The sequence below is a fragment of the Microtus pennsylvanicus genome, chromosome 2 (genome assembly GCF_037038515.1).
Source record: "Microtus pennsylvanicus isolate mMicPen1 chromosome 2, mMicPen1.hap1, whole genome shotgun sequence".
Lineage (NCBI taxonomy): Eukaryota > Metazoa > Chordata > Mammalia > Rodentia > Cricetidae > Microtus > Microtus pennsylvanicus.
Window position 1 is genome coordinate 98,313,149 of NC_134580.1, and position 27,968 is coordinate 98,341,116.

General features: G+C 55.5%; 1 protein-coding gene across 1 annotated transcript in view; it reads right to left on the minus strand.

Moving 5' to 3' along the window:
• Positions 1-2,961: 2,961 nt before the first annotated feature.
• The window catches only part of Sptbn5 (spectrin beta, non-erythrocytic 5), a 38,362-nt gene continuing 13,355 nt past the window's right edge, over positions 2,962-27,968 (minus strand). The window contains exons 17-62 of the mRNA XM_075961857.1: positions 27,504-27,743; positions 26,483-26,770; positions 25,348-25,588; positions 25,078-25,217; positions 24,841-24,940; positions 23,895-24,065; positions 23,440-23,604; positions 22,834-23,048; positions 22,378-22,564; positions 21,948-22,148; positions 21,602-21,718; positions 20,480-20,625; positions 19,966-20,101; positions 19,617-19,762; positions 18,816-18,930; positions 18,624-18,734; positions 18,256-18,438; positions 17,758-17,961; positions 17,409-17,562; positions 16,889-16,989; positions 16,424-16,591; positions 15,769-15,918; positions 15,484-15,675; positions 15,213-15,293; positions 13,515-13,630; positions 13,311-13,425; positions 12,508-12,621; positions 12,295-12,416; positions 11,920-12,082; positions 11,554-11,742; positions 11,259-11,336; positions 10,604-10,776; positions 8,893-8,983; positions 8,647-8,793; positions 7,737-7,874; positions 7,390-7,646; positions 6,952-7,138; positions 6,522-6,734; positions 5,643-5,839; positions 5,310-5,514; positions 4,883-5,077; positions 4,653-4,805; positions 4,159-4,376; positions 3,846-4,026; positions 3,512-3,688; positions 2,962-3,403 (exon numbers count right to left, since the gene is read on the minus strand). Coding sequence (XP_075817972.1) covers positions 3,209-3,403; positions 3,512-3,688; positions 3,846-4,026; positions 4,159-4,376; positions 4,653-4,805; positions 4,883-5,077; positions 5,310-5,514; positions 5,643-5,839; positions 6,522-6,734; positions 6,952-7,138; positions 7,390-7,646; positions 7,737-7,874; positions 8,647-8,793; positions 8,893-8,983; positions 10,604-10,776; positions 11,259-11,336; positions 11,554-11,742; positions 11,920-12,082; positions 12,295-12,416; positions 12,508-12,621; positions 13,311-13,425; positions 13,515-13,630; positions 15,213-15,293; positions 15,484-15,675; positions 15,769-15,918; positions 16,424-16,591; positions 16,889-16,989; positions 17,409-17,562; positions 17,758-17,961; positions 18,256-18,438; positions 18,624-18,734; positions 18,816-18,930; positions 19,617-19,762; positions 19,966-20,101; positions 20,480-20,625; positions 21,602-21,718; positions 21,948-22,148; positions 22,378-22,564; positions 22,834-23,048; positions 23,440-23,604; positions 23,895-24,065; positions 24,841-24,940; positions 25,078-25,217; positions 25,348-25,588; positions 26,483-26,770; positions 27,504-27,743 — 7,576 coding nt within the window. The 3' untranslated portion in view covers positions 2,962-3,208. The remainder of the gene's footprint in view (positions 3,404-3,511; positions 3,689-3,845; positions 4,027-4,158; positions 4,377-4,652; positions 4,806-4,882; positions 5,078-5,309; positions 5,515-5,642; positions 5,840-6,521; positions 6,735-6,951; positions 7,139-7,389; positions 7,647-7,736; positions 7,875-8,646; positions 8,794-8,892; positions 8,984-10,603; positions 10,777-11,258; positions 11,337-11,553; positions 11,743-11,919; positions 12,083-12,294; positions 12,417-12,507; positions 12,622-13,310; positions 13,426-13,514; positions 13,631-15,212; positions 15,294-15,483; positions 15,676-15,768; positions 15,919-16,423; positions 16,592-16,888; positions 16,990-17,408; positions 17,563-17,757; positions 17,962-18,255; positions 18,439-18,623; positions 18,735-18,815; positions 18,931-19,616; positions 19,763-19,965; positions 20,102-20,479; positions 20,626-21,601; positions 21,719-21,947; positions 22,149-22,377; positions 22,565-22,833; positions 23,049-23,439; positions 23,605-23,894; positions 24,066-24,840; positions 24,941-25,077; positions 25,218-25,347; positions 25,589-26,482; positions 26,771-27,503; positions 27,744-27,968) is intronic.

Here is a 27,968-nt window from a genome sequence, read left to right on the forward strand (position 1 = left end):
TTGTACCAGGCTGTTAGTTCCACAAGACACTTGATGTGAGCTCCCCTCTGGAAAATTCCAGCCCTGTCCAAATGGACAGACTGCCATCTTTGTCCAAACAGAGACCCTGGGGTGAGGCCATGGTCCAGTTAAAAGGTGAAGGCTCATCTTGGGCCTCGTTGGTAACAACACGCAGTGGCAAGGCTTGTCCTCTGGACACTGGGCCTGAGCGGGCCAGGAGCCAAGGGGTTCCCCAGGATGTGTTTTCACTGTTGCCTCAGCATTCATTTCAAGGCTCAGGCCTGTTGGGAGAGCAGAGATTAGGAACCTTGCACCATAGAATCTTCTATTATCATGGTGTCCGGCCCTCTGCCTCCCTGGACATCCCGTCTCCTAGTGTAGGAGTGGTGAGTAGCTGCTGGGCACTCTGAGACGAGCAGATGTAACGGCTTTGATTCTTACGATCCAGCGAGCTCTGTCAGCCAGGCAAGTGGGTCTGGGGTCTGCCCTGGAAATGTCTCTGGGATGCTTGAAATGTAACCCCAGCTACTTAGGAGACGGAGGCAAGACCACAAATTCAAAACCAGGCTGGCTAGTCTAGACAAACTTAGCGAGCTGTAAAGACAGCCAAGGAGGTATCTCCTTAGAGTATGTGTGTGATGCCCTCGGCTCACTCCCAGGGCCACCAGGAACTGCTTCATTCAAGCCCTGTTCCTTCAGCTCACACCCTCCGAATCAAGCTGGAGTTAGGAGTCCTGCAGGAGAGGTGCCAGGAACCACAGCTGTGGCTGTCACCTGCTAGAACCCGAGAGCCTTTCAGGCACACAGCTGTGCATCAGTCTAGATGTATGACATCGTCATACTGGCCCTGGGGACCCGTGGGGGTGGTGTTCAGTCTCTTTCACGTGACTCAAGTGCCCCCATTTTTAGAGAGGCTGAAGCCCACTAGCCTGGATGTAGGAACGGCGTGGGTGAGATGGCTGAGGACCCTAGGAAGAGCCTGTATTCAGCCTGCCTCATTCCTCGGCCTCCAGACTTCTGGCCATTGGCCCTGACTAGGCCCTGGGATCAGGGACAGAGAATCAAGACAGGAGAAAGATGAAGAGCAGAGGGGCAAGCAATGGCTGAGGTCTTGCTGTCTCAGAATGAGGACTGTGGGGTGGACATCCAGAGTGCTCTTGCCTACGGGATAGCCAGAGCAGGACCTGGCACCAGCAGGGGCTCACCAGGTGTAAAGGGTGCCAAGGGCAGATGAGATCAGTGAGCCCCTGCGAGAAAGGGAGCCTGTGGCCTCGGCACAGGCCCACTCAGCAGGGTGGGCCTTGAGTCCTGGCCTCTCAAAAACCCGTCCCACTTGTCCTACCTGAGCACAGAATCCTCACTCTCAGCTGGGAACCTGGCCTTGGGGTTTAGGCTGTAGAACCAGAGAAGGTTCACCCTAGCTAAGACAGCTTCTTCCTAGAAGCCACTGCCTGTGTCCCTGTCCTAGAGACTTAAGTGCCTTCCTACTGGGGCCTGCAGTGTGACTGGGAACTCGGCACTCCCAAGCAGACGCCATGAGAGCTCCCATCAAGACCCAGAGCAGGGAGGAGGGGAGGTGATGACAGGAGGGGAGCTAGGGCCAAGGGACTGGGCGGAACCCCTGGGACCCCATCGCTCCACAGAGAACCCTTCAGACGCAGAAAGGCACACATGGCAAGGAGTATTTTCTGCACATCCTCCTGCTGGTGGGAGCTTGACCACAGTCCAGGCCTCAGGATCCAACATTCAGTTACCAGCCTGTGAGGTCCAGAAAGGAACAGAACCCACGAAGTTCCAGGCTGGAGGGGACAGGGCCACACAATCTACCTCTGCTACTAAGTAGCTGCGTCACTTTGGGCAAATTTCTTAACCTCCAGAGTTCTTTGAGAAAAACATCAGGTCCCACTTTAGACATTAGAGAGAGTAGCTACAGACAAAAACAAGCAACACTGGGAGCTTGGGGCCCGCCCACTACCTTCTTCCTTCCCCTGCAGCCCCTCAGCCAAGCTTGCTGTCAGGGGCCAGGCCTGCAGTTCTCACCTTGGGGAGAAACTATGCTTCCTGTCCTCTGGTTTCACACTCAGGCACAAGGGGGGCTACGTAAGCCAGCTCCTGGGGAGAGATGGGGTACAGGGTCACAGGGGTCACCTCAGCTTTTCCCCCTGAGATTGGTCTCTATTTGCCCGACGTCTCTTACCCCAGTGCCACCAGGTACTTCGGTTGCCTTCCTCCTATCCGGGAACAGGCTCAGGGCTCTGCTTGTCAGCGTCCCATGGCTATTGTTCCAGAAGCCTGCGCTGGGCTGTGGGGAAGACACAGGAAAGATGGCCCCAGACCTCTCCAGGAAAGTACTGCCCATGGTCTTCATGGGGAAGGGAGGAGGATCAAGGGAGGATCTGACAGGACAACCAGGAGGAAGGGGAAGAGGGAGGAGAAGGACCCCCTTCTCTTCCCGACTCCTGTGGATAGAAACTGTAGCCTTCCCTGAGATCACCTAGGAAGCTACCCAGGAGTCTGCTGGTAGCCACAGGGCCAGGCCAGGTGGCCACTACTCACCTGCCTCCCCTCTGCAGGAGGCTGCTGTTTAAGTTCCACAGACTCCATGACAGGAGTGCCCTTTGCCTCCTGAGGATACAAGATAGGGGTCCAGATGTCAGGCCCAGCACAGACAAGAGACGGGAGACACCCACTCCTCATTTCTAGTGGGCCCTGAACTCCTGGCCCCTGTGCCTAGAGTGTGGACCCTGGACACTCTGAGCCCCTGTGGCCCAGCTACATGCTCCAGGCGAGGGGATAACTGGTCTAGTGGGGACACCAGGCTATAGCAGGTCCTTCATCTTACCTAGACGTGCAACCAATCCCCAGTTCAGAGAGCCTCTACAGGAAGGCTGCACTGGATTGCCATCTTGTGTGGTCCTGTGTGTGTGTGTGTGTGTGTGTGTGTGTGTGTGTGTGTGTGTGTGTGTGTGTGTATGTTCCTGTGTGGTCCATAACCTTCGTCCTTCCCTGTTTTCTCCCACCCAAGAGTGCCGGTCTCTATGACTATGTTTCAGCTTTGGAGTCTTCTGTTCTTGCCAGCCCACAGGGGCACCTCCTTCCCCAGGGCACTGAGGTGGCAGGGGTAACCCCTCTCTCCAGGGCACTGGTGGTTTTCCTGAAGGAGAGACCCTGAGGAAGACACCACAAGGCCTTAGTGCCCTAAGGAGCCCTAACTTGCAGACTGAGGAACTGTGCCACCCGACCACCCCCATATGCCTCTTCTTAGTATACTCAGCCTCCCGTCATCCAGCCCTAGGACCTGTGCCATCGTCTGAAGCTGGGTGAATGTCTCCTCTTGGGCCACCAGCAGCTTTTCCAGGCCCTCGTGTCTGCTGAGCAGACGTTCCACATCTGTCACTGAATGCTGAGAGAAACGAGGATATGGCTCAGAGGAGGGTGCCAGCCTCCCTTGGCCCTCCACGCTTAGCCCAGCGCTGATGAGCAGGCAACGGCAAGACCTGCCTCCGCTCACCCCATAGCTGGGGTCCAGCAGCAGGCCTTCCTGGGAAGCCAGCCAGGCCTCCGCCAGCTCCAGCTTCTGCCCCAGCTGCCGCAGGCCCTGGCTCTGCTCAAGGCGCTGCCCACGCAGGGCCTGTGCGGCCTGAAGCTCCTGCAGGTGTCTGTCCAGCTCCTGCAGACACTCTGCCACCTGCAGGAAGAGGCATGGAAGGTTGGGCAGAGCTCCTACCCTGGCAGGGCTAGCGAGAGAGCCATGCCCACCCAGATCCTTCCTTTCTACTCCTTTCTCACCCTTCTTGGGGCTCCCAGGCCTTAGCAGTGAGGCTCATCCCACCCTCTGTTCACACCTCCGGGGACACGAAGAGGCTGTTGTCCAGCAGCTGCTGCCCTTCCTGCCGTGCGCTCTGGGCTTGACGGCAGCACTCCTGGATTTCTTGGTCCAGCTCCTCGTGCTGCTCAAGGAGCTGCTGAGCCCTCACCACATCCCTAGCCAGCTCCTCCGAGGAAAGCAGCTCCTGAGACCATGCTCTGCTGGGCAAGGAAAGAGAGCTACTAGCAGAGCTGACCAGGCAGCCTCCGGGACCAGGGCAGAAGTGCTGCTCCCCCGAAGCCAGGGTAGGGCAGAGCTAAGCTAACAGTCCGTACAGGACCCCTGCTTACAGCAATTCCCGACAGCGCCCAAGAAAGGTGTGGCCCTGCGTGGCCTGCAACAGCTTCTGACTCCATTCCTGGGCTTTGGCCTCCAGCTCGGCCCAGGCCCCCTGCACCTTGGTGAGCCACTCAGCCAGACCCTCCTGAGCCACAGGGTAGCGCTGGCCCAGGCGATGGGTCTCCATCTGCACTCTGGTCACCTCTTTCTCAATAGCTGTCAGTTCTCTCTGCAACCAGAACATGAGGTCAGGCCTCACTCTTGGGGAGGGCACACTCCCCATTCAGTGGCTCCTGGCCTGTGGCGACCCCCCTCTGTTCTGCTCTAAAGCCTGTGCCAAGTCCTCGGGCCAGAGGGGAGTGGTCTGATATCCTGGAGAAGTGGCTCGGGGCAAGGCCCAGGTGGACGCCTTCATCTGTCATCTCTGACAAGAGACTTATGAGGCACACAGATCTTTTGCCTGAAGAGTGGGGCTGGGGTGAGCAGCCCTGGGTAAGACCTGTACCTGCAGACACCTATGCTGCTGCAGGAGCTGTGCAGGTGACAGGCTGTGGCCGGGGAACTCTCCCTCCAGCAGGGTAGTCTTCTCCTGCAGCCAGCCTTGGAGCGACGAGACGGCCTGCTCAAAGCTCTGGCGCTCACAGGCTGCAGCCAGGTTCTGGGAGAGAAAGAGGGGAAACCTGCTCGGGGCTCTGCTTCACTGCACAGCTCGATACTACCTGAGACATGGCCTACCTCTCTACGGGCTTCGATTGCCTTGTTCAGCCTCTCCCAGGTGGCCTGGATGTGAAACTTCTGGGCTTGGATCTGGGGGAAGAACCTGGGTGCTTCTCTTTCCAGGGAGGCCATCAGCTCTCTCAGGGTCTGCACCTTGGCCTGGCCCAGGCTCTGGACTTCTCTGCTGAAAGCACCAAACGTGGCTTCCATCGCCTGGAAGGATGGAAGCCCAGGGGTTGCAGAGCTGCTACCCGCAGACTTGGAAGCTCATTAAGGGCCCGGCCACACCAGTGGCCCCAGCATCACTTGGCCCTAGAGTTCTGAAACTACAGATTCCTCCAGCCTCGCTGTTCACCCCTCAGACTCCCCATCTTCAAACACATGCCTTCTTCACCTAAAGAAACCTTCCCCTCCTCTCCCCTGGGCCTACTGAGGTCTAACCCACCTCGATGTCTTCTAGGTCCTGTCCATAGTCCTGGGACTCGGCAGCAGCCACCTTGGTGGTCAGCCAGGCGTTCAGGAGCCGGGCCTCTCGCTCCAGCTGGTGCAGGCGTAATTGCTCACGCAGTGCCTGCCCCCTGCCCTCCGCCCTCTGCAGCAGCTGTGCGTGCGCCTCCCTCACAGCCTGCAGCTGGGACAGCACCCTGGGACTAGGACGGGAAGAAAGGGACAGCATAGAGCACAGCCCTCCCTCTCTGGTCTGGACCAGTGTCCTCTGCCCCCGTGACAGCGGCATCCTCATTTCTGCTCCTCTCCAAGGACTGTGGCTCTGGCATACCTGCCCAGGTGCTGCCCACTCTCCAGGAGGGCCACTGTGTGTTGTAGCTGCTCAGTGCGACTGCTGAACCCCTCCAAATCTCTTAGGGTGGCCTCCAGACGCCCCAGAAGAACCAGTGTGGCCTCAGCATCCTGGCCCAGGTCCTCACTGTCCAGAATATGGCCCCGTTCAGCTAGCCAGGATCCCGCCTCCAGGAGCTAGGCAGTGTAACAGCAGGAATTAGCTTCCTAGGCCTGGTGCTTCAATTGGAAACACGGGCAAGGGCTCCCAGCCTCAGGTTTCAGAGTGGGGTGAGGGGATGGACTGGGGGAGGGTGTCCTCAATCAGTTGCATGGGAAAATTGGAGAGTTCTCATGTAACATAAATACAATTTACTTTTGCTTCTCAGAGACAGGGTTTCTATTTAGTATAATAAAAGCATATGAAAAATAAAATCAAGTTTTAGCCAACAGTCCTTACTTCATATTTTTCTTTTCTTTTATGAGACTTTAGACCTTGGTTGGCCTGGGACTTGAACTGGACCTTCCTGTTTCTTGAGTACTGGCCTGGTTTCTAATTACTTGGTTTTTTTGAGACAGGGTCTCACTATATAGCTCAGCCCTCTAGGTGCTGAGAATACACAGCTCACATTTCTTGCTACTTGTTTAGTTTGAGGGGTAGCTCAGATGTAGTTGCCAGGTGATGGCTTCAGGCAACACTGACCAAGTTCTAGCTGAGAACCCCAGGTATGGAAGAAATGGTGAAAGTCAAGCCCAGTGCGCTCAGTGTTGTGAGCAGAAGCCGCAGTGCTCTCCCTGCCCCTGGGTCATCTTTCAATCCATACACTCCTGGTGTTCTCAGGCTGGCTCTGACATCTCAGCATCTACAGCATCCTCTCACCTCCATCAAAATCTGCTGGGTTTCCAGAGCCTGCTGCAGCATCCTCCTCCTCCGTGCCGCCTCTGTCTGAAGGTGATCTAGAGCCACCTCCAGCTGCTGCACCCGGGCAGCCACCTCTTCCGCAGCAAAGTGTCCAGCCTGCACAAGCTTGTGACCCGTACCCACCACCACCTGGCTCAGAGCTATGTGGCTACTGATTTCATTCTCTAGATTCTGCAAAGGACAAAGGACCAGAGAGATACGAACAAATTGGGAACCCACACCCAGAGCTGGGCCAAAAGATCCTTCAGACTTCTAAGGAGTTTCCATCCCAGGATTTCCAAAGAAACTAGATGTCCCCAAAGCAGAGGCTTTGCTGGATCACAGTGCCCTGTCCTCAACTGTGAGCCTCCAGCTCCTCTGAGCTGAGCCTCCCGGCATGGGCTAACACCTGGTGTTTCTCCTGTAGGTGCCGTACGGTGCTCAGGCTCTGGCCATAGTCCTGGGCTGTGGCAGAGGGCAGCTTCTCCTGAAGCCAGGCCATTTCCTCATCAGCATCCCTGAAGAACTGTAAGAGTAGGCTCTGGGCTTCCAGGACCGCCCTGCGCTCTTGTAGGGACTCCTGAAGGCTCAGGAGCCTAAAAAGGAACCAGAGAGGGCCACGGCCATCCATGTTAGAACTAGACTATAACAATGCTCATCTACTCTGTGCCCTTCACTGAGGGCAGGAGAAAAGATGAGAGCCATGCCAGAAGGCAGGAGGGGTGCCCCTCCAAGAAGGCAAGTGTGGGTTCTCCTCCAAGAAGGCAGGGGTTGGGGGGGATGCCCCTCAAAGGCAGCAGGCAAAGGAGGGGCAGGGTATCAAACCAGGGGGCTCTGGACAATCTACCTCTGAAGCAGCTGCTGGGCTCGCTCTTCCACACCTTTGGTGAGGCAGTGGCCTTCTTGAAAGCAGGCTTGGGCTTGGCCCTGCAGCTCCTGCACTTGCCTGGTCTGACTAGCGATAGCTGCTTCCAGCTCCCTCTGCACCCCCAGGAGCTCGCCCACCCTAAGCAGGTCCTGGCTTTTGACGGGGTCTCCCAGCTCTGCTTCCATGGTCTCTAGCCAGCTCTCCAGTTTCTCCAGCATCTTCTGCAGATGCAGAGCCTGGGGCAGGATGTAAGAGAGTATCAGAGAATGGGGGTGGTGTGTCCTAGAGGCCTGTCCAGTGAGTTGCTTCACAGCCCCTAACCTCACCTTGCGGGCCCCCTGTAGTCTGGCCATCTTCTTCTGGCAGTTGGCCTGCAGCTCAGCCCAGAGGCCTCCTAGTTCTTGCAGCCTCTCCCGGATGGTCTCTGAGGCTCGGTGGCCTCCTTGTAGCAGCTTCTGCCCCTCCTACACCAGACATTGTACAGACATCCTGGACTACGGATGCTGGTACCCTGGTACCAATGACCAGCCTGCACTCTGTGTGACATGGGACAAAGTTCCATCCCTCCTTCCTTTCCAGTGTCCATCCTTTGTCCACCCCCCCCCCCGCCTCTTTTTCGAGACAGGGTCTCACTACACAGCCCAGACTGGCCTCAGACTCGCTGTGCAGTTCTTTCTGTAACCCTGAGTGCTGGGATGACAGTCCGCACACCAGACTGGCTTTTCCTCCTGTCTTCCCCGCCCTTTTCACTACTGTCTAGCCTCAGCCTCACAGTACTGGTGCTGTGGGTGTGTGTCCACACCCAGCCTCACAAGTTTCTTACTCTACGCCTCTGTGTCCTCTTCCCAGGCAATGGAGTGGCACTGATTATTGGTTAAATGAGGTAACCGAACACAAACTACTTAGCAACACACTTGATATCAGGAGCTTGGGGCCAGGATTCCCTTCCAGACAGAGAAGGAAATATTTAAAACAAAATCAAAATAAACAAACAAACAGATACTCTGTTTTGATATCCTGAGCTGCACGGCTGCTGGCTGTGTCTTATTGTTCCAATATACTCTCTATAACGTTATCGAAAAGGCGCCATTTTTGAAGAGGGACTATCTGCACACAGCCTAGCACAGCCTGCACAGAGAGCATGCAGAGGACAGCAGTTGTCACCACTGTGAGTCACACCTAGCTGCGGGGGTGTAGGGGACTAGGCTGTGGCCCCTCAGCCTCATGGAACCTCACCGTCTGCAGCTCCCGTTGCTGGTGAACACTGGCATCCAGCACAGCCTGGAAATGTTGCTGCTTCTGCAACTGTGTTTGCATCATGGTTGGGTCCTGCTGGCCCTTGTCCAGAGCCACCAGGTTCTTCTCCCTCAGCCACGTAGCGACCTAGCACAAGGACAGAACGAGGCTCTGCATTCCCTAACCTCTGGAGAGCCTCTGAGAAAGGTGTGCCCCGACAACCCCCTTAGCCCAAGCAATGGGAACCTCATCGGAATCCTGCAAGAAAGTCCGAAGCTGCCGCAGCTCCTCCAGCTGGCGACCCCACACCCTTGCTCGCTCTGTGAGTACCTCTTTCCTGCAAGAAGAGGGTTTCATGGACTCCCAGGCTCAGCTGCCAGGACTGGAGAGTGTGTGTGCCCACACCCCGTGTGTGTGTGTGCCAATTTTGGAAGCTAGTTCTCTCCTTCCTCCAGAGGTTCCACCAGCTGAAGCTCATACAGCAAGCCCTCTCACCTGCTGAGCCATATTGATAATCCCACCCCCGTTTCTTTTCAAGACAGAGTCTTACTATGTAGCTCAGTAAAGCTTCAAACTTGCTATGCAGACCAAGCTGGCTTCAAGACTCTTGATCCTCTTGTGCCCCTCCAATAAGTGCTTGGATTACAGGTGTGTGTAACCATGCCTGGCTTTAGCCACTTTTTGGATTATGGATTTGATTATACTGTTAGCAAGAGTACACACACATATTTTAATATTTAACACATTTGATATATGGAAGTTACTATATATATATACATACATACTTTCAAAACAATGTATTAAAAACATTAGCAGATGCACACAGAATAAAGTTCTGATACCTCCAACCCAGGGGCCATGAATAGTTTCTCATTAGCCTTCCCCTTCCCTGGTCTTAACCAGAGGGCATGGAGCTGGGGAAACTCGAGGCAGACTGAAGCTGAACAGCCTCCTGAGTATGTCACAGCCTGGGGTGAGGGAAGGGGCCAGTGCCATCCTGCTGCGGTTGACTAGGCCTGCGGGAACCACCTAATGTAACAGACTGGCAAACTAACTTGCTGTTTGTCTACTCAGACCTCCATGGACACCCAGGAAATCTACCTGCAAGAACAGAGAGGCCCGAAAGAGGACCAATTCCAGCACCCACAGGGCAGCTCACAATCATTACAACTCCAGTTCCAGGAAACCTGATGCCCTCTTCTGGCCTCTAGAGGCACCAGGCAAACACATGGTGCACAGACATACATGCAGGCAAAACACACACACACATAAATATAAATAAAGAGATAAGTAAGTAACCGAGAGGAGATATACTAGTTCCTGTCAGAGCACCAGCCCAAGGAGCCACAGAAGTGGGAAGGAAGGTAGCCCCAGCTAGTCTGGGACATGGCTTTAGACTGTCTCCGCTTTGGTCTATACACTGGAGGAGCTGGGCCTGCTGAGCCACAGGAGCTGTTACAAGGGGGAAGGCAAGGCTAGTGTCACGAAATGTGCAGGCCATGCAGGTCTACAGTTAGCTTCAGTTGCATAAGAGATCTTCAGCCTACTCGGGGCATAGGCACCGTACTAAGACCCCAGGCCCTCAGAGGCAAATTTAAGACTTAACCAGGGCAGTGGAATCTGCCTCAGGTACACCCATTGGGTAGCAGAACTACTCAGGACTGACCTAGCATGCTCCTGTCCCTTCCACGTCATTAAATCACTTCCTCTCGGTTTCCTAGTGTGAGCTTCTTAGTGGAGGAAGCTGGGATGAAGGAAGTGGATGCCATATATTGTCTGATGGAGAATAGGCTGACATATTGCCAGGCCAGGGGCGGAGGATACTCCTAGTGTCCTACACTAGGCTTTGGGAAATGCTAGTAGTTGAACCAAGGAGTTGAATGAGAAGGGAAGAGCTTGGATAATAGATATCCTAGCTAGCTCAGCCCAGTTCCCATCATCCCAGAGCCACAGGTACCTCAGGAGTAGGCCCTGGCACCTAGCCAGGATGCTGCGGGCCTCAGGGTGTCCACTCTGGTGCAGGTTGTGGGCTGTGGCCTCCAGCGCACTGATCTCTTCAGCCCTTGCCTTCAGGTTCTGTTTGCGCCTCTTGTGCTTTAACAGAAGGGTTTCCACGGCAGCCAAGGGGTCCTGCTGGAAGTGAGGTGCTGATGCTGACTATAGGGTTACCACCACTCCACCGTGAACCATCTGCTTCCCTCCCTTTCCATAGGCAATTGTCCTCCCAAGGACACTGCTCAAACCCCACCCACCCTCCCACCCTAGCTTTAGGATAGGGGAGACAGCATCTGTGTCCATTTCCAGGGCTGAGGGCTTCCCTCTCTCCACACTCTGAGTAGGACTGTGTTGGCCTGATTATTCCTCCAGGTCTAGGTGAATTCTGCTTGTCTGTTTCTGGGGCTGAGGCAATGTTGGAATGAGGACAGAGGGGGGCGGGGGATTGTGGGAGAGAGCTGTGAGGGAGCGACCAGCCTAACCATCAGCTCACTCCCTTGGCCCCTCAGACCCTACCCAAAGGGGCAAGGACACTTAGGACGGATGGTAACCACTCCTGACTCAGACAGCTTGATGAGTGCTCCCGGCCATTCTTCTTACTCCTCTTGGGCACCTACCGCAAGTCCCTCACTAGCTAGAGAGGACTCCTCGTTGTCGAGCCAGTGTTCCACCTTTTCCACAGAGCTCAGAAGTAGCTGGTGAAAAAATAAGAGAAAGTCAGGAGAGGGCCCAGTGACTATGCAGACAGGGGTGTGGTCTTTCTGGTGGCTCAGTTGGAGAACTAGGGGCCTGGTGCCATGACACAGGAGCGGGTTGAACGGCAGCAACACCCAAGAGAGGCACTCCTTTCAGCTTTGGCCTTGACCAGGGCTGTGGAGGTCTGGGGTAGGCTGGAGCTGGCCTGGGACCCACCTGCTGCTCCAGGGCTTGTTGGAGCTGCTGCTGCCGCCTCTGCCATGATTCTTCTAAGCTACTCAACTCCTGCTCGGCCGCAGTCAGGGGCTGACGAACCACAGAGGCCAGTTGGTATCCAGACGCAAGCAGTTGCTGCTCCATGCTTCGGGCCAGGCTAAGGCTGGCTGTTCGGATATCCAGCTCAACCTGTAATAGGCCCAACATCAATGCCCTGTAGGCTGGGGCTTAGCAGAGGTCCAGCAGGAAGGAGACGGGAGGATGGAAAAGGACAAAGTTGGTCAGGAGACAGAAAAAGGTCACAGGAATGGGGGGTAGTGAAGGGGTGACATCTGAAAGGCCTAGCACCTTGGGACTGTGGCTCACCTTGTATGCCTGGTGCTCTTGCAGCATGTACTGGGCTCTCTCGGGGCTGCAGGGGGTGCCCCCCATGCCCATTGCAGTCTTCAGTCCCTGTGCCCAGTCCTGCAGATCCCACAGCAGCATCTGGAGCTTCCAGGCTTTGTGGCCCACATCTAGTGACGCCCTCCTGCTCACAGGACTCTCTAGTTAGTGCTAGAATCATGGAGCCTCCACTCCCTCATGCCCAGTATCCTTTAATCCCCAAGAAGGTCTGCGGGCTGGGAATTCATCGGTAAATGGTACAGAAATTCAGGAGAAAGAGGGGTCAAAGAAAGTGTGTGGATTCAGAACTGGGTGGGGGGACTGTTCGGCACGGGACTGAGGCCCAAGGGCTCATACCACTTTTGGGCCCTGCTCCAGACCTTCCGCCAGCTGTCCATCATTTCTTGTCGCTTATGACTGAGGCCGTGGGCAACCTCAGGACTGCTCTTGCAGAGGCGGTCAACCTTACCCTCCAGAGACTGTGGGGATAAAGGTCAGAGGCCTGGGCTATGTGGGTCTCACTAGAGCTCCCGAGGATGTATCTAGGGCCTGGATCCCCTAATCGCACACCTCCACCTGCGTCTGGATGAGGCCCATCCCCTGCTGCAGCATTTCCTGTTTCCATGACAGCCTCTGCACATTCTCCAAATCTTCTGTACTCTCCAGGGCATGGATCAGGGCTTCCTGGCAGGGTGGGAGGGGGAGCCATTGCAGGTTAGGCCTAACTTCAGCTGTCCCCTCATCACAGAAGCCTAGCGTGGAGAATGTAAACACCCTACACGAATCCCTTCCTGCCAGCTTGGTGGGACTGGAGCAGGGCCCTGCACCTGACCAGAGGCATTTTCCTCCTGTGAATCCACGAGAGTTCTGGGGCAGGACTTTGGGTCTTGACTTTCCCTGGTAAGACACATTGAGTTTTGTCTCTTAGTCGCTCATCCCTCCGGGAAGAGATCTCAGAGGATGGAGTTAGCTGTGAGGCCAGGACCCAGGGGAAGAGGATGCTGTCCCCGTTGGACTTCTCAGGTTGCAGAGGTAGGTCTCACTTGAACTTTCCCCAAGCTCTCAGTCCACCTGCATCTCTGTGGGAGCTGACACCATCCTGGACCAGACCTCTTCTGGACTTTAGACTTGTTTAGGGTCCAGGGAAAACAGGTGTGCTCTGGCCTCTAGACCCATCACAGACCTGGGCTAGAAAGAGGCAGGGGGGACTGGCTCGGGAGCTGCAGAGGTGTGTGTGGTGGGGGTTTAGATTCTCTGGTGGACTCCTAGTGGGACCCATCTGAAGAGCCGAGGCGGGCCAGGGACTGGGGTCATGGGAGAGTCAAGGCGGTGCCACTCCCAACTCAGTGCACAAGGAGACTTTCACTCTCTACCTTTTCCCTGATCTGCTCAGTGACGTCATCCAGTTCACTGGACAATGTATGCATCTCCAGGGCTGTTTCAAGCCGCTGCTGATACAGGAGCAGGTTGTCATGGAAAGTCTTCCACCTGACCAAAGGATGAGGGTGAACCTTGCAGCCCGCGGTGGCACCTGGCCCCTCTTCCAGCCCCACTCCTCTCCCCAGCCTGAGACTGACCTATCGTTGAGCTGGCTTTGCCGCTGGCAGATGGTCTCAGATTCCTCGGGGCTCTGGTTCTTGAGTTGCAGTGACAAGTTTTTGATTCTCCTGACGTAGGTGTCATCCACCGTGACCTGTGGGAAGGCGGAGGTGTGGACATCAGCACTACTTGTTCAGGGCCTCTCCTTGGAAAAGCTGTAGTGCCGTGCCCTGCGAACGCAACCGCCATCTTGGGGGGTTCAGTTCAGCTGTTGTCAGCTGAAGATCATCCCAGCTGGGCTTGTTGATGTTTGCGCTCCCTCGTGGGTGGGTGGGGGGTTCACAGGGCCCTCACCTGAATATCCAGGTGCTTCGTAGCATCTGCTGCATGCTATTCTGCCTTAATTGCACATGGGGAAGAGGATAGAGGGGGCTCCTTCAGAGCCCTCATCCCTTCCAGGTAAGGCTTCTCAGCTTGTTGGGGGAGGAGAACCCACATTCCTGTATTGTGCTCCATAAGGAAGCCCAGTGAACCCAGGATGAACTTTGTCTCAAGTCTTTATTTGTCCCTAGGGCCTTGGGAGAAGGGGGGAGATACTGCTTATTTCTCCCCCAGGAAGGAATTTTAGCGACCACAGCACATTTGGGGAGTGGGAGGTGGCTGCTTCCTCTGCAGTAACTGGAGACCACCGCTTCAGCTCTCAGGCGGGGAAACAGGGCTTCTCAGAACGAGGACCGGGTAGGAGGAGGAAGGTGGCCACAGGCCCATGAGTAGTGTGTAAAGTTAAAAATGGAGCTTGGACGCAGGCAGGCTTACAGGTCCTCAGGGAGGGGAGCCCCAGCAGGGTGATCACAGGCTTCCCGTTCCCACATTTGTACCATTTAACTCCTCTTAATCCCCAAAGCCCCTTTCTGTGAAGCAGCTCATCTGAGAGGCGATCCCAGAGCACAGCGGGGCTCAAAGGGCCTTGGTGCTCTCTCATGACAGGGCCATGAGAGTCTCAGGACTCGCGCCCAGGGAGCCCCTTCCTGCTGTACCATGTGGCACCGCAGCCAGCAAATGCCACCACCAGCTAAGGATGTATTGGGGTTGAGACTGCAGCCTTTACCAAAACCCTATGCATCTGTATAAAGGTTAGCACAAGTATCAAGCTGACCCCCGAGCGGGTTAGCACACCCCATCTTCCTTCAACATCTGATCATGAACATATTTGCCAGTGTCCCCCCTCTGTATTGCAGAAATAGATTCCCGGTGTATTTGGTCAGTGGTGTGGGCGAGGAGATGCTGAACTACTCGCACTGAAGGCAGGCATCGATGATCCACCACACTCAGGCAGAGGTTGCATCTTTTTTAGTAATTTTGAAATAGTAAGTTATGGTTGCAATTTTGTATAAGTTCAGAAGATTGCCGAAGTTTCTCAGCGGCTCCAGGGACCACCCCTGCTTCTTACCATAACACTGAAACCAGTCTACCAACTTCTCCAGAAGAGGGATAATGTTATTATAGGTGTAGAATCATGTGATCACTGCTACACACCTATACTCGCTCACCTCTGAGGAAGGCAAGCTACCCATTTCGGAGATGAAGAAACCAAGGATTGTCAGGTGCAGGAACTTGCCTAAGTGTGTCCAAGTAACACAAAGCCGAGCTTGAGCTTTCTCTGGATTCTGGAGTCCACCAGACAAATTTCCCAATGGGAGATACCGTGTCAACCCCCCCTGAGCACAGCCTCTCACCTGTAATTTGCGGACCCGTCTGCAGAGCTGCAGGCAGTGCTCGCGGTTCAGGCCCACATCACTGCTGTTCACCATCCTCTCCTGCGGAGGCCAAGGGTGGGGATGCAATGCTTAGCTCTGGCCACTCGCAGCTGAAGCTGGGGCTTCCCACCAGAGCTCCCTCCTACCATCCAGGAACCAGACAACTGCAGGCCTGGCTCTTCCCCACCCCATCCTTAGTTACCGGTCCCCAGCCCTCAGTCCCCAAACGCCTGTTCAGGGGAGCCTTCACCTTCTCCTGGATCCAGGCCTCTGAGAGGTCCACTCTCTGCAGGAATTCCAGGAAGCTGCATCTGTCCTCCAGGGCCTGGCCCCGCAGGGTCACTGCCTGCTTCAGCTTCTCCCAGAGCTCCCACAAGGCCTTCAGCTTCGGGGAGACCTCTCCAGTCCGAGGGTGGCACTGTCTGAGGAGCTCTTCGCCTTGCTGGGAGACAGGAAGAGGGGAGCGTTCAGCACCTTTCTTCTTACCTGAAACCTTAGCCATCAACACTTGAGTCTGGGCTGAGGCTAGGGTTACCTTGGCAACAGAGGTCATGACCTGCTCATGGGCCTGGACCTCAGCCTTGAAAACCTGGTGTTTCTGCAGGTGTTTCAGATAATCTTTTAGGTTTCCAAGAGGGCTCCAGGCTCTCAGCTGCTGGACCCTCTCCTGCATCCAGTCCTCAACCTGGTAGGGATGGGGCACAAATCCTATGATGTCCCATTCTGAAGATCCCCCCCCCGCCGCCGCCCCCGCGACTCTCCCTCAACTCCCATTCCACACTTGCAAAGTTCAGGTGGTGAACCACTGGCCTCGGGGGCAGAGCTAGCAGTATCTAGTAAATAAAAACCAGGCTTCTAGCCTAGGAAGCCATGGCCTAGGCCAGCCTGAGCAAGGAACTTGGATGGGAGTCCATTTCAGAGGAGTGAACCCCCTGTTGCAGGACTGTGTACAGCTATGTTCTCCTTCCGATAGCTCTTCCTTGCCTTGGCTCTGTCGGTGTTCAGCAAACAGAGGGGTCTCAGCCCACAGGGGCTTCAAATCAAATGTTCTGGGCTCCGAGGCCTCCAGGAAGCCATTTAACCCCCCAAAACTGTTTCTGTCATCATAGTGTTCTGGTGTGTGTGACTGTCACCTCAGGTTGTACAATGTACTCTAAGTGTTGGGCAATGGGCAGGGATGGTCCCCTGACCTGAGCTGCTGCCCTGGTGAAGTTGGCCATCATCAGGGAGGTGTGGAGGGCCTGGCCCCGGCTCGCTGTCAGCTCATTCACTCGCCCCCGGTGCTCCAGCATGAGGCAAAGCAGCTTCTGCCCCTCAGGGCTCGGGACAGTCTTCAATTGCTCACACAGAGCTGCTTCCTGTGAAGAATAAACACCTCATGTGCTCTGCTCTGACATCCTGGCCACTGACTTTCCCTCCTCCCGTGGTCTGCTCTGGCATCCTGGCCACTGACTTTCCCTCAGCTCTGTGTGGTTAAGGGCTGGCTGAAGGCCCTTGCAGTGACCTTAGACTAAGTATATGCTCCTTGGTGGGGGGGGCTGCAGTGCGGAGCACCCCAGCCTGGGTCTTTTCTGGGCATACACCCACCACACAGCCACCCTACCCCTCTTGGAGACTCTCCCATTGCCATGTTCAGGGCTCCCTGAGTCCATCACCTTCGTGTCCTGGAGAGCCAGCACTTTCTGGAAGACCACGTGCTTGCTGATCAACTGCTCCACTTCTTCCACCGAGCTCCCCAGGGTGCCGGCTTTTAGGACTTCCTAAATCAGTATGAGGAGAGGTCAGAGCACTGAAGGCTGCCAGTGCTGTCTTCCAGGACAGTACCCCTGCTGCCTGAGTAGCTGACGTAAACACTGCACGTGACAGGGACTGGTGAGGGGAACGGGAACTCAGGAAGGCCAACAACACTTCAGCCTCTGACAAAGTTGAGGTTATAGGCCATCTCTATCGGATTCCATGGGTCTCAGTGTCCAGGCTGGGGAAGAGCAGGGCTAGATCTGGCCTGCGGGTGCTCGCGGATGCCGTGGTGCCCTGGTGAGCTCCACTAGCCAACAGGGAGGACTCACCCACAGCCCTATCCCTATGTCCAAGAAAAGCCAGAGACTCGGGAAGAAAGGGAGGAGCAGACAGAGGCATGGAAGAGGAGAAGGAGAGTCAGAGTCGGGGCGGCAACACCTGCCTCCTGGCCCGTGAGGGTCTTTGCCAGGTGCTCACACTGTCTGAGGAGGCGCTGTTCTTGAAGCATGGCCTGCAGTTTCTCTTGCTTGAGTGTCCAGGCCTTGAACACCTGGTCACGTTCCTCCTGTAGGGCTTGAAGCCCATCCTGGACCTGAAGATGAGACAGTGGCAGTTGGGACTGGGGAAGACCACAATAGGTCCCCAGGGAAGCCTTGGAGAAGGGGCGGTAGGGGTGGGGGCCACTAATAGATCCCCAGGGAGGCCTTGGAGAAGGGGTGGTGGGGGTGGGAAAGAGACAGCCCAATGGGAGGACAGGGTGGGCTGGGAGCATAGGAAAAACACCCACCTCCTTAGTGGGTGCCCCTGCGGCCAGAAGCACTTGCTGGCCCAGCTTAGCGGCCCGCTGCTGCAGCTCTTCCCTGGCTTCCAGTTCTGCCCGCAGCCATTGGTGGGCTCTGAGCCTGAGCAGGTTACTGCTGGGTTCCCAGGAACCCTCCTCCACCTGCAGCTCCTGATGCATGCTGGCCACCCAGAAGGTGTAGTCCCTCACCTGACCCCAGGACACAAGGGGGAGCCACTGAGATGGGGTTGGTGACAAAGAACTGCAGCCTGCCTGAACCCATGCACATATAGACACCAGGCTGCCTGAGACAGCTTCTGGGGAAACTCACAAGCCTCTGTCCCTTGGTTTTTCCTTCACTATCCAACCCAGCCCTTCCAGGATTGCAGACCCTTGCGCTTGCCCTTTCTGGCCACACTTATTTTCCCTCCAGAACTGGAGAGCCTCGGTGCATGCATATGTCTGTGTACACACACACCCCTCCCAAGAGTTGAGAGCCCTCACCGCTGTGTGGAATCGGACCAGGAGGTGTGCTCGCTCCAGCTGGGCCCTGTGCTTCTCCACACGCAACTGTAGGGTCTTCCAGGCTTGAGTGACAGCTTGCTGCTTCTTCTGGACAGCGGCCAGGGCCTGAGGACCTGGACACAGCTTCTGCACCCTGCCTCCAGCCTTCAGCAGTTCCTGCAGCTAGCAGGAAAGGGTAGGGGAAGAGAGCAGTTTCTTCATGAGGTGAAAGGATCTGGGCATCCCAAGGTAGGTTCCCTGTCTGAGTACTCAAGCCTGGAAACTTCCTGGGCCATGCTCTGCCATGCACGGCAGCCCCAGTGAGAACAAATAGGCCAGGCTTGGAGGGCTGGTAGCAACCCGCTTACCTGCTGTTCCATGCCTGCCAGCTCACGTGCCAGCCCCTCATGTCTCTGCAGCTGGTTCTCTACCCCACGTAGGTCCTGGGCCACATCATTAGGGAGGCTTGTCGTTTTCTCCTAGGGCAGAAAAAGCTCAGAGCAGGGCAGGAAGGAAGGGCGGGGCACTGAACCTGGTAGATCCATGTCTAGAGTTCATACCTGGATCTGAGTAAGGACTTCTAGAAGGTCTCTGTGGACTCTGAGGGCAGTCTCTGCGTCATGGAGCAGGCGGCTTTGGGCACGGGTTGACTGCCACAGTTCAGACCAGGCAGCCCTACCGCACAGAAGAGCAGCCAAGGGTCAGCCTGTATTCCCTTCTCTGGTCTGTCTAGCTCCTGACCTTTTTTTTTTGCTTCCCAAACCATTATTTTTTTTTTTTGCTTGAAACCTGTTTTATTATATGTAATTTTACTATGTTAAAGTTAAAACCTTCCTTTTTATTTAAACAGAAAAGGGGAATTGGTGTGGGAAGTCCTTCTGTACATGTGTTGCTTTTATTGGTTAATGAATAAAGAAGCTGGCTTGACCTATGATAGGGCAGAGTAGAGCTAGGCAGGGAATACTAAACTGAATGCTGGGAGAAAGAAGGCAGAGTTGCGAGACATCATGTAGCCCATGGTAAAATATAAAATAATAGAAATGGGTTAACCAAAGATATGAGCTAGTTAGCAATATGCTTAAGTGATTGGCCAAGCAGTGACTTAAATAATATAGTTTCTATGGTTATTTTGGGTCAGGGCAGCCGGGAATGAACGAACAGCCTCCTACTACAGTATCTCCAGCCTCAACTTCCTTCACAGACCACAGTGGAGGCTTTAGTATCTCCGGGACCTTGCCCCCTCTCGCTGAGCAAGCAGGATCCTGTGTCCCACAGAAAGTACCACCCTTTGTTAACACTCCAAGACACTGGGTCAGCACCCTCCCCCAAACCCAGACCATTGCCTGGGCCATCACACTCACCAGAGATCCTGCTGCCTCTGGTGGGCCTTGGGTGCAGCGCTGTGCCCACACTCAAGAAGGCTTTCTGCCAGCTGCTGGCAGGCTTCTACTCGCTGGGCACCAGTTTCAATTTGGTTCTGAAACCTGGCGAACTTAGTGCAGAGTTGCTGAGGAGAGAGGGGAGTAGATGACAGGATAGCCTTAGTCTAGGTACTCAGCAACAGTGTAGAGCTGTGTGGCTATATTACCAGCACACTCCACCCCGAAGGCATAGTCCATGATTCTACTATGCCTTGTCCACCCAGCCCAACAGGATTCGCTCCTGTCACCCAGCATCTGCCTCCTGCATCTTCCCTGCTCCTAGCCTCACCAGCGCACGCTCATAGTCTTCTCCAAAGTTGTCCCCTCCGCTGGCCACTTGTTTCCAGCTGGCCAGCCATCTCTGCAGGTCCTCGGCTTCTCTCATGTATTCATGCAGCTTCAGGGTCCCCTCCAGCTCCTGGCCCCTGTGGTGACAGCCAGGGGTTTCCCGGATGTTAGCGGCGTGTTCATCCCCCTGATGGTAGGACCTGAGGGTGGGGGTGCTGAGGAGTGGAGTTATTTATGATCGTTGCCCAAGCCTTTGACGTGGGAAGAAGACATAGCAAGGCCAGGGTAGGGGACAAAGGATGCTGGCAAGAGATGGAGGACTGGCAATTGAGGGCCCAGTTCCTGCTAAGTGGGCCTTTACTGCAGAAGTTAGAGGTGAGCAATGTGAAATCTTAGCCTTCTCCTGGTGCATCCTAAGGCCTGGGTTCCCGCCAGCAAAGGGCCACAGCCGGGGACAGTCAGCTGCGCCTAGGGCCCCTGTGCCCACTGATGAGAGGGTCCAGAGTGCCCCTCACCTTGCATCTGCCAACTTCTGCAGTGCCTGCAATTGCTCCCGTACCGTACCCAGATGCTCAGTGGCATCAAGTCCACAGAGGGTCTGGAATCTCTGCTCAAGATCCTCCGTGGAGCTCCAATAAAGAGCTAGTTCCCGCTGCAGCATCTGCCAACACAAGAGCCCAGACTGGGTGGTTCTTTGTCTCTCCATACGCTACCCCCAACACAACCTACAATTCACCCCCCGGCACTCATTCATTGGCTCACACACTCATTCACTTACCGGTGGACTCATCCAGCTGCCTACCCAGCCATGTTCCACTCAGCTTCACCCACCCACTACCCACTTACCCAAGACTGATGGCACACTTACTCTTTTACAAAATGAAGATATGGTCTCCGCCCTCAGAGGGCTCACTGCTTAGCCAGAAAGAGTAAATGGTGGGAAGGCTGGGCCAAGGAAGGGAGGGCACAGGAGCCATCATGTTGGAGCCCCAATATCAAAGTGTAAAAACAGACCGAACTGAGCAAGCCTCTCTGCAGGCTTGGCACAGGGAGGTTACATGAGGCCAAGCCTGCGGGCACACCCTTCAGGAACAGCTCACTGAAAATCCTCAGCCACAAGACACTGCCAAACAGTGACCACTGGGGCATGCAGGAAAGTATCCAGACAAGAGGACATTTCCATGACAAGAAGCAGGAGAGCAGTGGGGCCGAGGCTTTGGGGTTTGATGGTTCTAGGAATCCACTCTGGCCCCCCTCCTTCCTCCCAGGGAGGCTTACGGGAGAAGATGGGTTTTAGGATGGCGACAGGCTAACCAAAGGGCCCCTGTGATGGAAGCTGGAGACCGGGAGGAGCGGGAAAGTGCCAGGAAGGAGACAGAGTCTGCGTGGAGAGGTGGGTCCAGGAAGGCTCCAGGGGGTAAACACTCCTGCATCACAAGGCTGGGGGTGGACTGGCAGAGGGGTGCTCAGTAGGGAGGGTGAGGAAGGTCTTGAGTGGGTGGTGGAGGGGGTTAGCCATGTGTTTAGAAGGAAACAGCAGGGGCCTGTGTCTCAAGAAATAGGATGAGCCCTTTGGAGTGTGGCAGACGTCCTTGTGGTCTACGGTTACTCACATGGAGATGCACAGGACACAGTACCTGGTGTTTCCTAATGAGCCCAAAGGTAGCTGCTTCATCACTGCCATACTCCTGACTGCTTGCCAGAGGCCACTTCTCCTCCACCCAGGTCTTTATTTCAGACACACTCAGAAAGCACTGCAAAGAAAGATGTTGACTCACCTTGGTGATCTTAGCTGGAACCCTCCATCACCCGTTCCTGGTGGCCAGCAGCTAACAGAGAGGCTTTTGGACCCTCACTGGAACCAGCTGATTCTTAGCACAGCGCTCTCCTCACTGGGCTCCCTCCATGAAGGTCCCACAACTCCCCTCTCCCACAGCAGACCCAGCTTCCATTGCTCTGCAGACCCCACCCTCTGTCTCCTACCTGCTGGATGGTGACGGCCTGCTGCAAGCAATGGGCACGTGCCTCACATGCCTGCTCCAGGTCTGCCCAGTGGCCTTCTAGCTTCTGGCACTGCTCCACAATGTGCTGAGCTTGGGGGTGTCCGGACACGGCTAGACTCTGACCAGAACTTAGTACCTCATGCATGTGGCCCACGTGAGCTTTCAGCTCAGCCTGGAGCATCTGCCACAGACCAATTGGATTCCTTTACCACAGATGCCCAGACTAGAATCGTGGGTGTCTCTCTAGGCTCTAGATCACTCGGCTAAGGATAGCTAGAGCAAAGTGGATTTGGGAATCAGGACACCCAGGGAGAAATATTTAGAGGCCAGGATACCCTGAGTAGTGCAGGGGGCTTTTAAGTTCTGGGAATGAGGTATTGGGGGCCCTGGGAGGAGACAGGTGACACTACCTTGTGCTTACGTTGAAGGCTCTGGGCATCGTGCCAGCAGTGGGCAGGGCAGGCAGGACTGGAACTGGGCATATGCTCAGCCACCCATGTGAGTTCCAGATTGCTAAGGCAGTTAAATCGGTAGAGCTCAACTGAGGCCTGCAGTTGTATGTGGCGGGTGGCCAGCTTGCTCTGCAGGGACTTGAGCCTGGTAGAAGGAGAAAAGATAAAGTGGCTGGGGGAGGAAAAAGAAAACAAGGTCATGGTCCTTTCCTCTTCCCTGCCAGGGACCCATGAGGAATAATGCCAGGGAACAGAAAGCCTCTGAAGCCCTCCCACCTCAGAATGACCCAACTCAGAAAGGAAGGGGGTTTGGACGCCCTCAGGTCCTGTAGGTGCCACTCACGCCCTGGGGTCACAAGGCATGCGTGGAGGGAGAAGCATGACCCTCAAGCATAGTAAAGATGGAATGGCCACCTCTGGTGACACTTCTGGCTCTCCTCCAGGATGGTCAGGGAAGTGAAGGCGTTGTGGGTCTGAGAGATGAGGGCAGCCATCTTGCTGCCCAGTGCCTGACTTTTATCCTCCAGCTGACAGTGCTGTTTCTGCAGCCTCTCGCTGGAATGCAGGTCCTGTCCCATTTCTGCACTCTGCAGGGCTTCCTCCAGATGCTCCAACATCGCCCTGACATCCTGGGGAGGGTGGCAAGAGGCTGCATTCGCCTTTCTTCTCCAGCTCAGCAGGCAACCCCGCTGGGGCTCTAAGTGTACCATGTTTCTAGCCCCAGATTTACCAGGGACCCATCATGTCCTCCCAACTCATAGTGTGCAAAGCATCCCTTATACACCTTCTTCTCTGGCAGACCCAAGCTGTGATTATCACACACTAGACACACAGAAGTCACTCCTGTGACAGCCTGCTGCCAGGCAAAGCCAGGCTTAGCTTACTCTGGGTCAGAGCTCTGTACAGGACTTCATGGGGCCACCCTGTCAGCCCTTTCTGTCCTGCCTGCTCACATCCAAACCCAGCCAAGTCCTGGTCTTCCTTCTGCATCCTCACCCCCATCCCACATTCCCCAGGGACCTGCAGTAGCTCTAGGAGCTGCCCCTGCTGTCTGGTCTGCTGCAGCCTGTCTCCTTGCTCTGCCACCCTGTGGTCCAGCTCTTCCCACTTGTGATTCAGGTCCTGGAGTCTGTTCTGTATGTCCTCCTGGGCATGGGGGTGGCTATGCAACAGCTTTCTCCCAGCCTGGAGTGGAGACAAAGGCCCAGGTATTTTGCTGAGCTGTGAGGACCCCACCACCAGCCACAACATGCTGCACTCAGGGGCAGGAGGCAGGTTGCTGGCTACCTGGGATGGTGGTAGCTTTCTGAGCTGATTTGGGTGCCTATCTAGAGGGACACCCAGCTTCACACTCAGGTGAAGGAGGCAGAGGGGTCCCTTCCTTCAGCAACTGTGCTCTATAGAAACAGGAAGAGCAGTGTATGCTGGGAATCTGAAGACAAGAGGGCCCTGCACCTGCTGTCCACTATCCTCACCTGCTGTAGGTCGTCCATGTACCCCCGGGTAGCTAATAGCTCACTCTTAGCTATTTCGTGCCACTTGAGTTTCTGCTGAATACTGCTGCATGCTTCGGAGGGTTCATCGGCCACCATGGGCCACTTCTCCTCCATCCACAGCATTAACTCTGCCACAGCCTGCTTCCACTCCTGCTGGAGACCAGGAGACAGAGGGTCTCAGGACCCAGAGTGAGGGGTGGCACGCCTGCTTCTAGGGCGAGGGGCCCTGTGGTGAGAAATAAGGCCCAGAGCCAATCCTCAGGTATAGGGGAGGTAGAGCTTGGATTTTTTTTTTTCTAATCTACAAATGGGGCAAGGACACTGTGCCCAGAAAGAGAAATGCCTGTCAGGTCCAACTCCTACAGACCACGCCAGATCTCGGGTGTCTTGATCTAAATAGGTTGATGTTCTTGGAGGCCTGGCCTGGCCCTAGGGCCTGAACAAACACCAAGGCTAAGCTGCAGCTGCTTTCTCTCACCATGCAGGCCTCTGGTGTGTCAGAAGTGAGGGTGGGTGTGTAGGGGGATGAGGGGGCAGTTAGTCAAGGCATCCTTCTCTGAGAATCACAGTGAGCACAGCTCCAGCCTCCTCTTGGAAACACCCGAGAACTGTGCTTCAAGGTAGGGAAAGGCTCAGTACACAAGATCGTACTGGCTGGGCTGGAGAGATGGCTCAGTGGTTAAGAGCACCGCCTGCTCTTCCAAAGGTCCTGAGTTCAATTCCCAGCAACCACATGGTGGCTCACAACCATCTGTGATGAGATCTGGCGCCCTCTTCTGGCCTGCAGGCAGAGTACTGAGAATACTGTATACATAATAAATAAATAAATCTTTAAAAAAAAAAAAAAGATCGTACTGGCTCAGCGCAGTACTGTGGGCTCCAGGGCCCTGCTTCTGCAGGTCTCTCCCGCGGCCTAGGAACTCACGTGCAATCGGAGGGAAGCCAGAAGCCGCTCCCTTTTCTGCTCATTCCTCTCCTGGACCCTGGCCCACTGTTCTTGGGCACTGTGCAGCAGCTCTCTGATCCTGGTGTGCAGAAAGACGAGAAGGCTCTTCTCTGCCCTGAGCCCCCCACTCCCCAGCCCAAGGGAACCCCGTCCCACCCAGCCTCAGGGCAGGAGTCTGCCCAGGTGCAGAGAGAAGGCAGCAGGCAGGTGGCTCACTTGGGCTCAGCAGGGTGTTGGCTCAGAAGCAGCTTCTCAGCACATGCCTGCAGGGCCTCAGCCCGAGATCCCAGGGTGCTCCGGAGCCACCCAAAACCCTGGTGCTGCTGCAGCAGGCTCTGGGCCTCCCTTAGATCCTCCTGGTACAGAGACCTGAAGTCAGCTCATCCCCAGGGCCTCCCTACCCACCCTGGCTTCTGGACCCAAGGAGGCCAGCTCCCTCTAGGGGCGGTATGACGACACTCCAGTTTCACTCCCCCAACTCTTTACCCCAAGATTGTCCTGGTGGAGGAAGGCCTCATGGCTGGTACAGATCGCAACGAAACTATCCACTTCTTGGCCAAACCTCTGCAGCTCCAGCCTGTCCCGAAGTTCCTGCTCCCTCTGGCCCCATAGGGCCTTCAGCTGTTGGCCCTGCTGACCTAGGAGCCTTAGGGCACTGGCCACCTCTTGAGACGGTGGGGAGTCTGAGATTGCCACCAGTTGGGCCTGAGCCTCCAGCTGCCGCAGCCTGTGTAAAATAACAGACATAGTACCAGCCCACCTGGGTCGTCACCAGCGCCTCCAGCCCTTCACCACACCACAGAGCTCTGAAGTGAGGGCAGCTGGTTGCTCAGTCCTACTGGTTCACTTTCTCACAGGACAGCTATGTCCTGGCCTATGCATAAGACGGAATGCAACAGGCCCGGCAGAATGCCCAGGATCCACATCACACTGTCCTCTAGGCAGATGACTGTGGCATGCAGAGACAGCACAACTCAACAAAAACATCGCTCAGTCCGCACATGGCTGCTGTCAGGGCCACTGGCACCTTTGACCCAGCATGGCAGGTACCCCTTTAAGCTGAATGCTGCTCTCCCCCGCATTTTGAAAAGATGTGGCATGCCTGTGGGAGGCAGGAAAAGCCAGCATTTCCTCTAAGCTGCTGCAACCCCAAAGGGTGTGTGTGACAAGTGTCTTGAAGGCAGGGGTCTGACTCTCAGGATCCACTTGATACCTATTAGGCTCCTTGGAGCAGGGGACAGCCTGAGGGTTGCACATGGTGGCTCTGTTTGCTCATAAGGCTGTACGTCACAGAAGTGACGTAGAAATCTTAGTTCCATTGGTGAGTCCTGGGCCCTTTGACTGTAGAGGCTAGCAGGGTATGCGCTGCTCAGAATGGGAAGCTAGATTTGGGGGGCAGGCACCATTATCACAGCTGAAGGAGAGTGGCTGGGCTGGAACTCAGAGCCTCTGGCAGCTCAGTGTCTGGGGTCCCTTCCCAGAGTGTGCAGGTTGCCTGAGGTGGGCTGGGGTATCTTCTGAAAATCTGCCTGCAGGGCCATGCTAGATACCAGCCTGGCTCATGATGACATTGCTCTTGACCTTCCTTTTATGAACTCCACCCCCTCAGGTCTTTCCTGACCTCTCTTGCCACAGGCAGGTCTCCTCCTGTAGGCCTCCAAGCTTCCTCAGCAGCTCCTGGGCTGAGGCCATATCCTCCAGCTCCTCTTTGCTGCACAGTTGAGCCCGGATGCCCTCCGCCCACAGCAGCAGCTTGTGGCTCTCTTGTAGGACGCCTTGCTGGACCCGAGCCTCAGTCTGGATTTGGACCTGCTGGACCACTCGCCCTTGCACTTGCTTTAGCAGAGTCTGCAGCATCAGCACCTGCTCCTGAAGCAGCCAGCCCTCTCTGGGGCCTGACTCCTTCGCCCTGCAGGATGATAGCCACCGCAGTCAGGACCCAGGCCGGTGTCTCCTGGGAAAGTGGTGACAACTCTGAATGTGACCCCGCTCCCCCCTTAGCTAGAAGCAGCATGACCCTGGGGCTCTCCCTTTCTCTGAGTGTGGGAGCCAGACCCGATCCAAAACTTTCTCAGAGGTCCTAATGAAAGGACAAGGAGAAAGCTAATTCTCTATCCTTGCCTGGGGTAGACCTTGCAAGGTCCAGTCTGGGCCTGAGCCTCGAAGGAGTTAAGGAGTCGGTTCCTGGGAACCAGGCCTTCTCCTCTGAAATGCCGTGATTACTGGTCCCGAGGCCACTGTGTCAGCTATCCTGTGTTCTCTTGCCATCTTTGTCTAACTTAGCTTTCCTCTGACCCCGGCCATTCTCTCCCTGCAAATAGTATACAAGATGCTGTCCTTAATAAATTCGCTTGGCATAAGGCAGTTTGTGCAAGGCCTCCAGTTTTTTGGTCTTTATACTCTCATCTCCTGGCCCTCTCACTCGAGGCTTGTCACTGAAGAACCATCTCCCAGTGCAGGTCAAGAAAGCACTTTCTCATGCCAACAGCCTCTGCCTTCTGCCAGCATCCTTCCAATATACATCTTGGTCACCTTCTCCCTATCCCATTCCTGCCCCTTCCTTATTTTGTTAGGACCCTCCCTCTCTCCCTCTGCCCTAACTGCCTCCCTGGCCACCACCACCATCCCCAAACTGGCCATACTTGATGGCTGCTCTTTGGAGGTAGGAGATCCTGTTCTCCAGTACGAGGACCTTCTGCTGAATCTGCTGCAGGGTACGGTGACTGTCCTCAGAGCCTCCCGGCCCCAGAGCCTCCAGCCTGCCCATCACATTTAGCAGCTGGGCGCGTGTGGGTTCAGACTGCTGTAGAAGATGGTGCACCTCCATGCTGCGTGTGAGCTGCAGGCCTTTCTCCTCCTTCAGGGCCTCTAGCTGCTGCCACCTGAGCAGAGGATGTGGGAATGTATCCATCACAAGGACACCTCCCATCCATCCAATGACACTAAGCCACTGAGGTCTTAGAGCCTAGCAGGACAGATGCTTCTAGGCTGGTGGTCCTCTGCCCGCTCCTCAGTAACTTTGACACCATCTAGTCCCTCTACCTGGTATGGAAGAGGTACCAAGCAAGGGCTTTGCCCTACCTGCATCCCCACCCCTGATTGTCAGT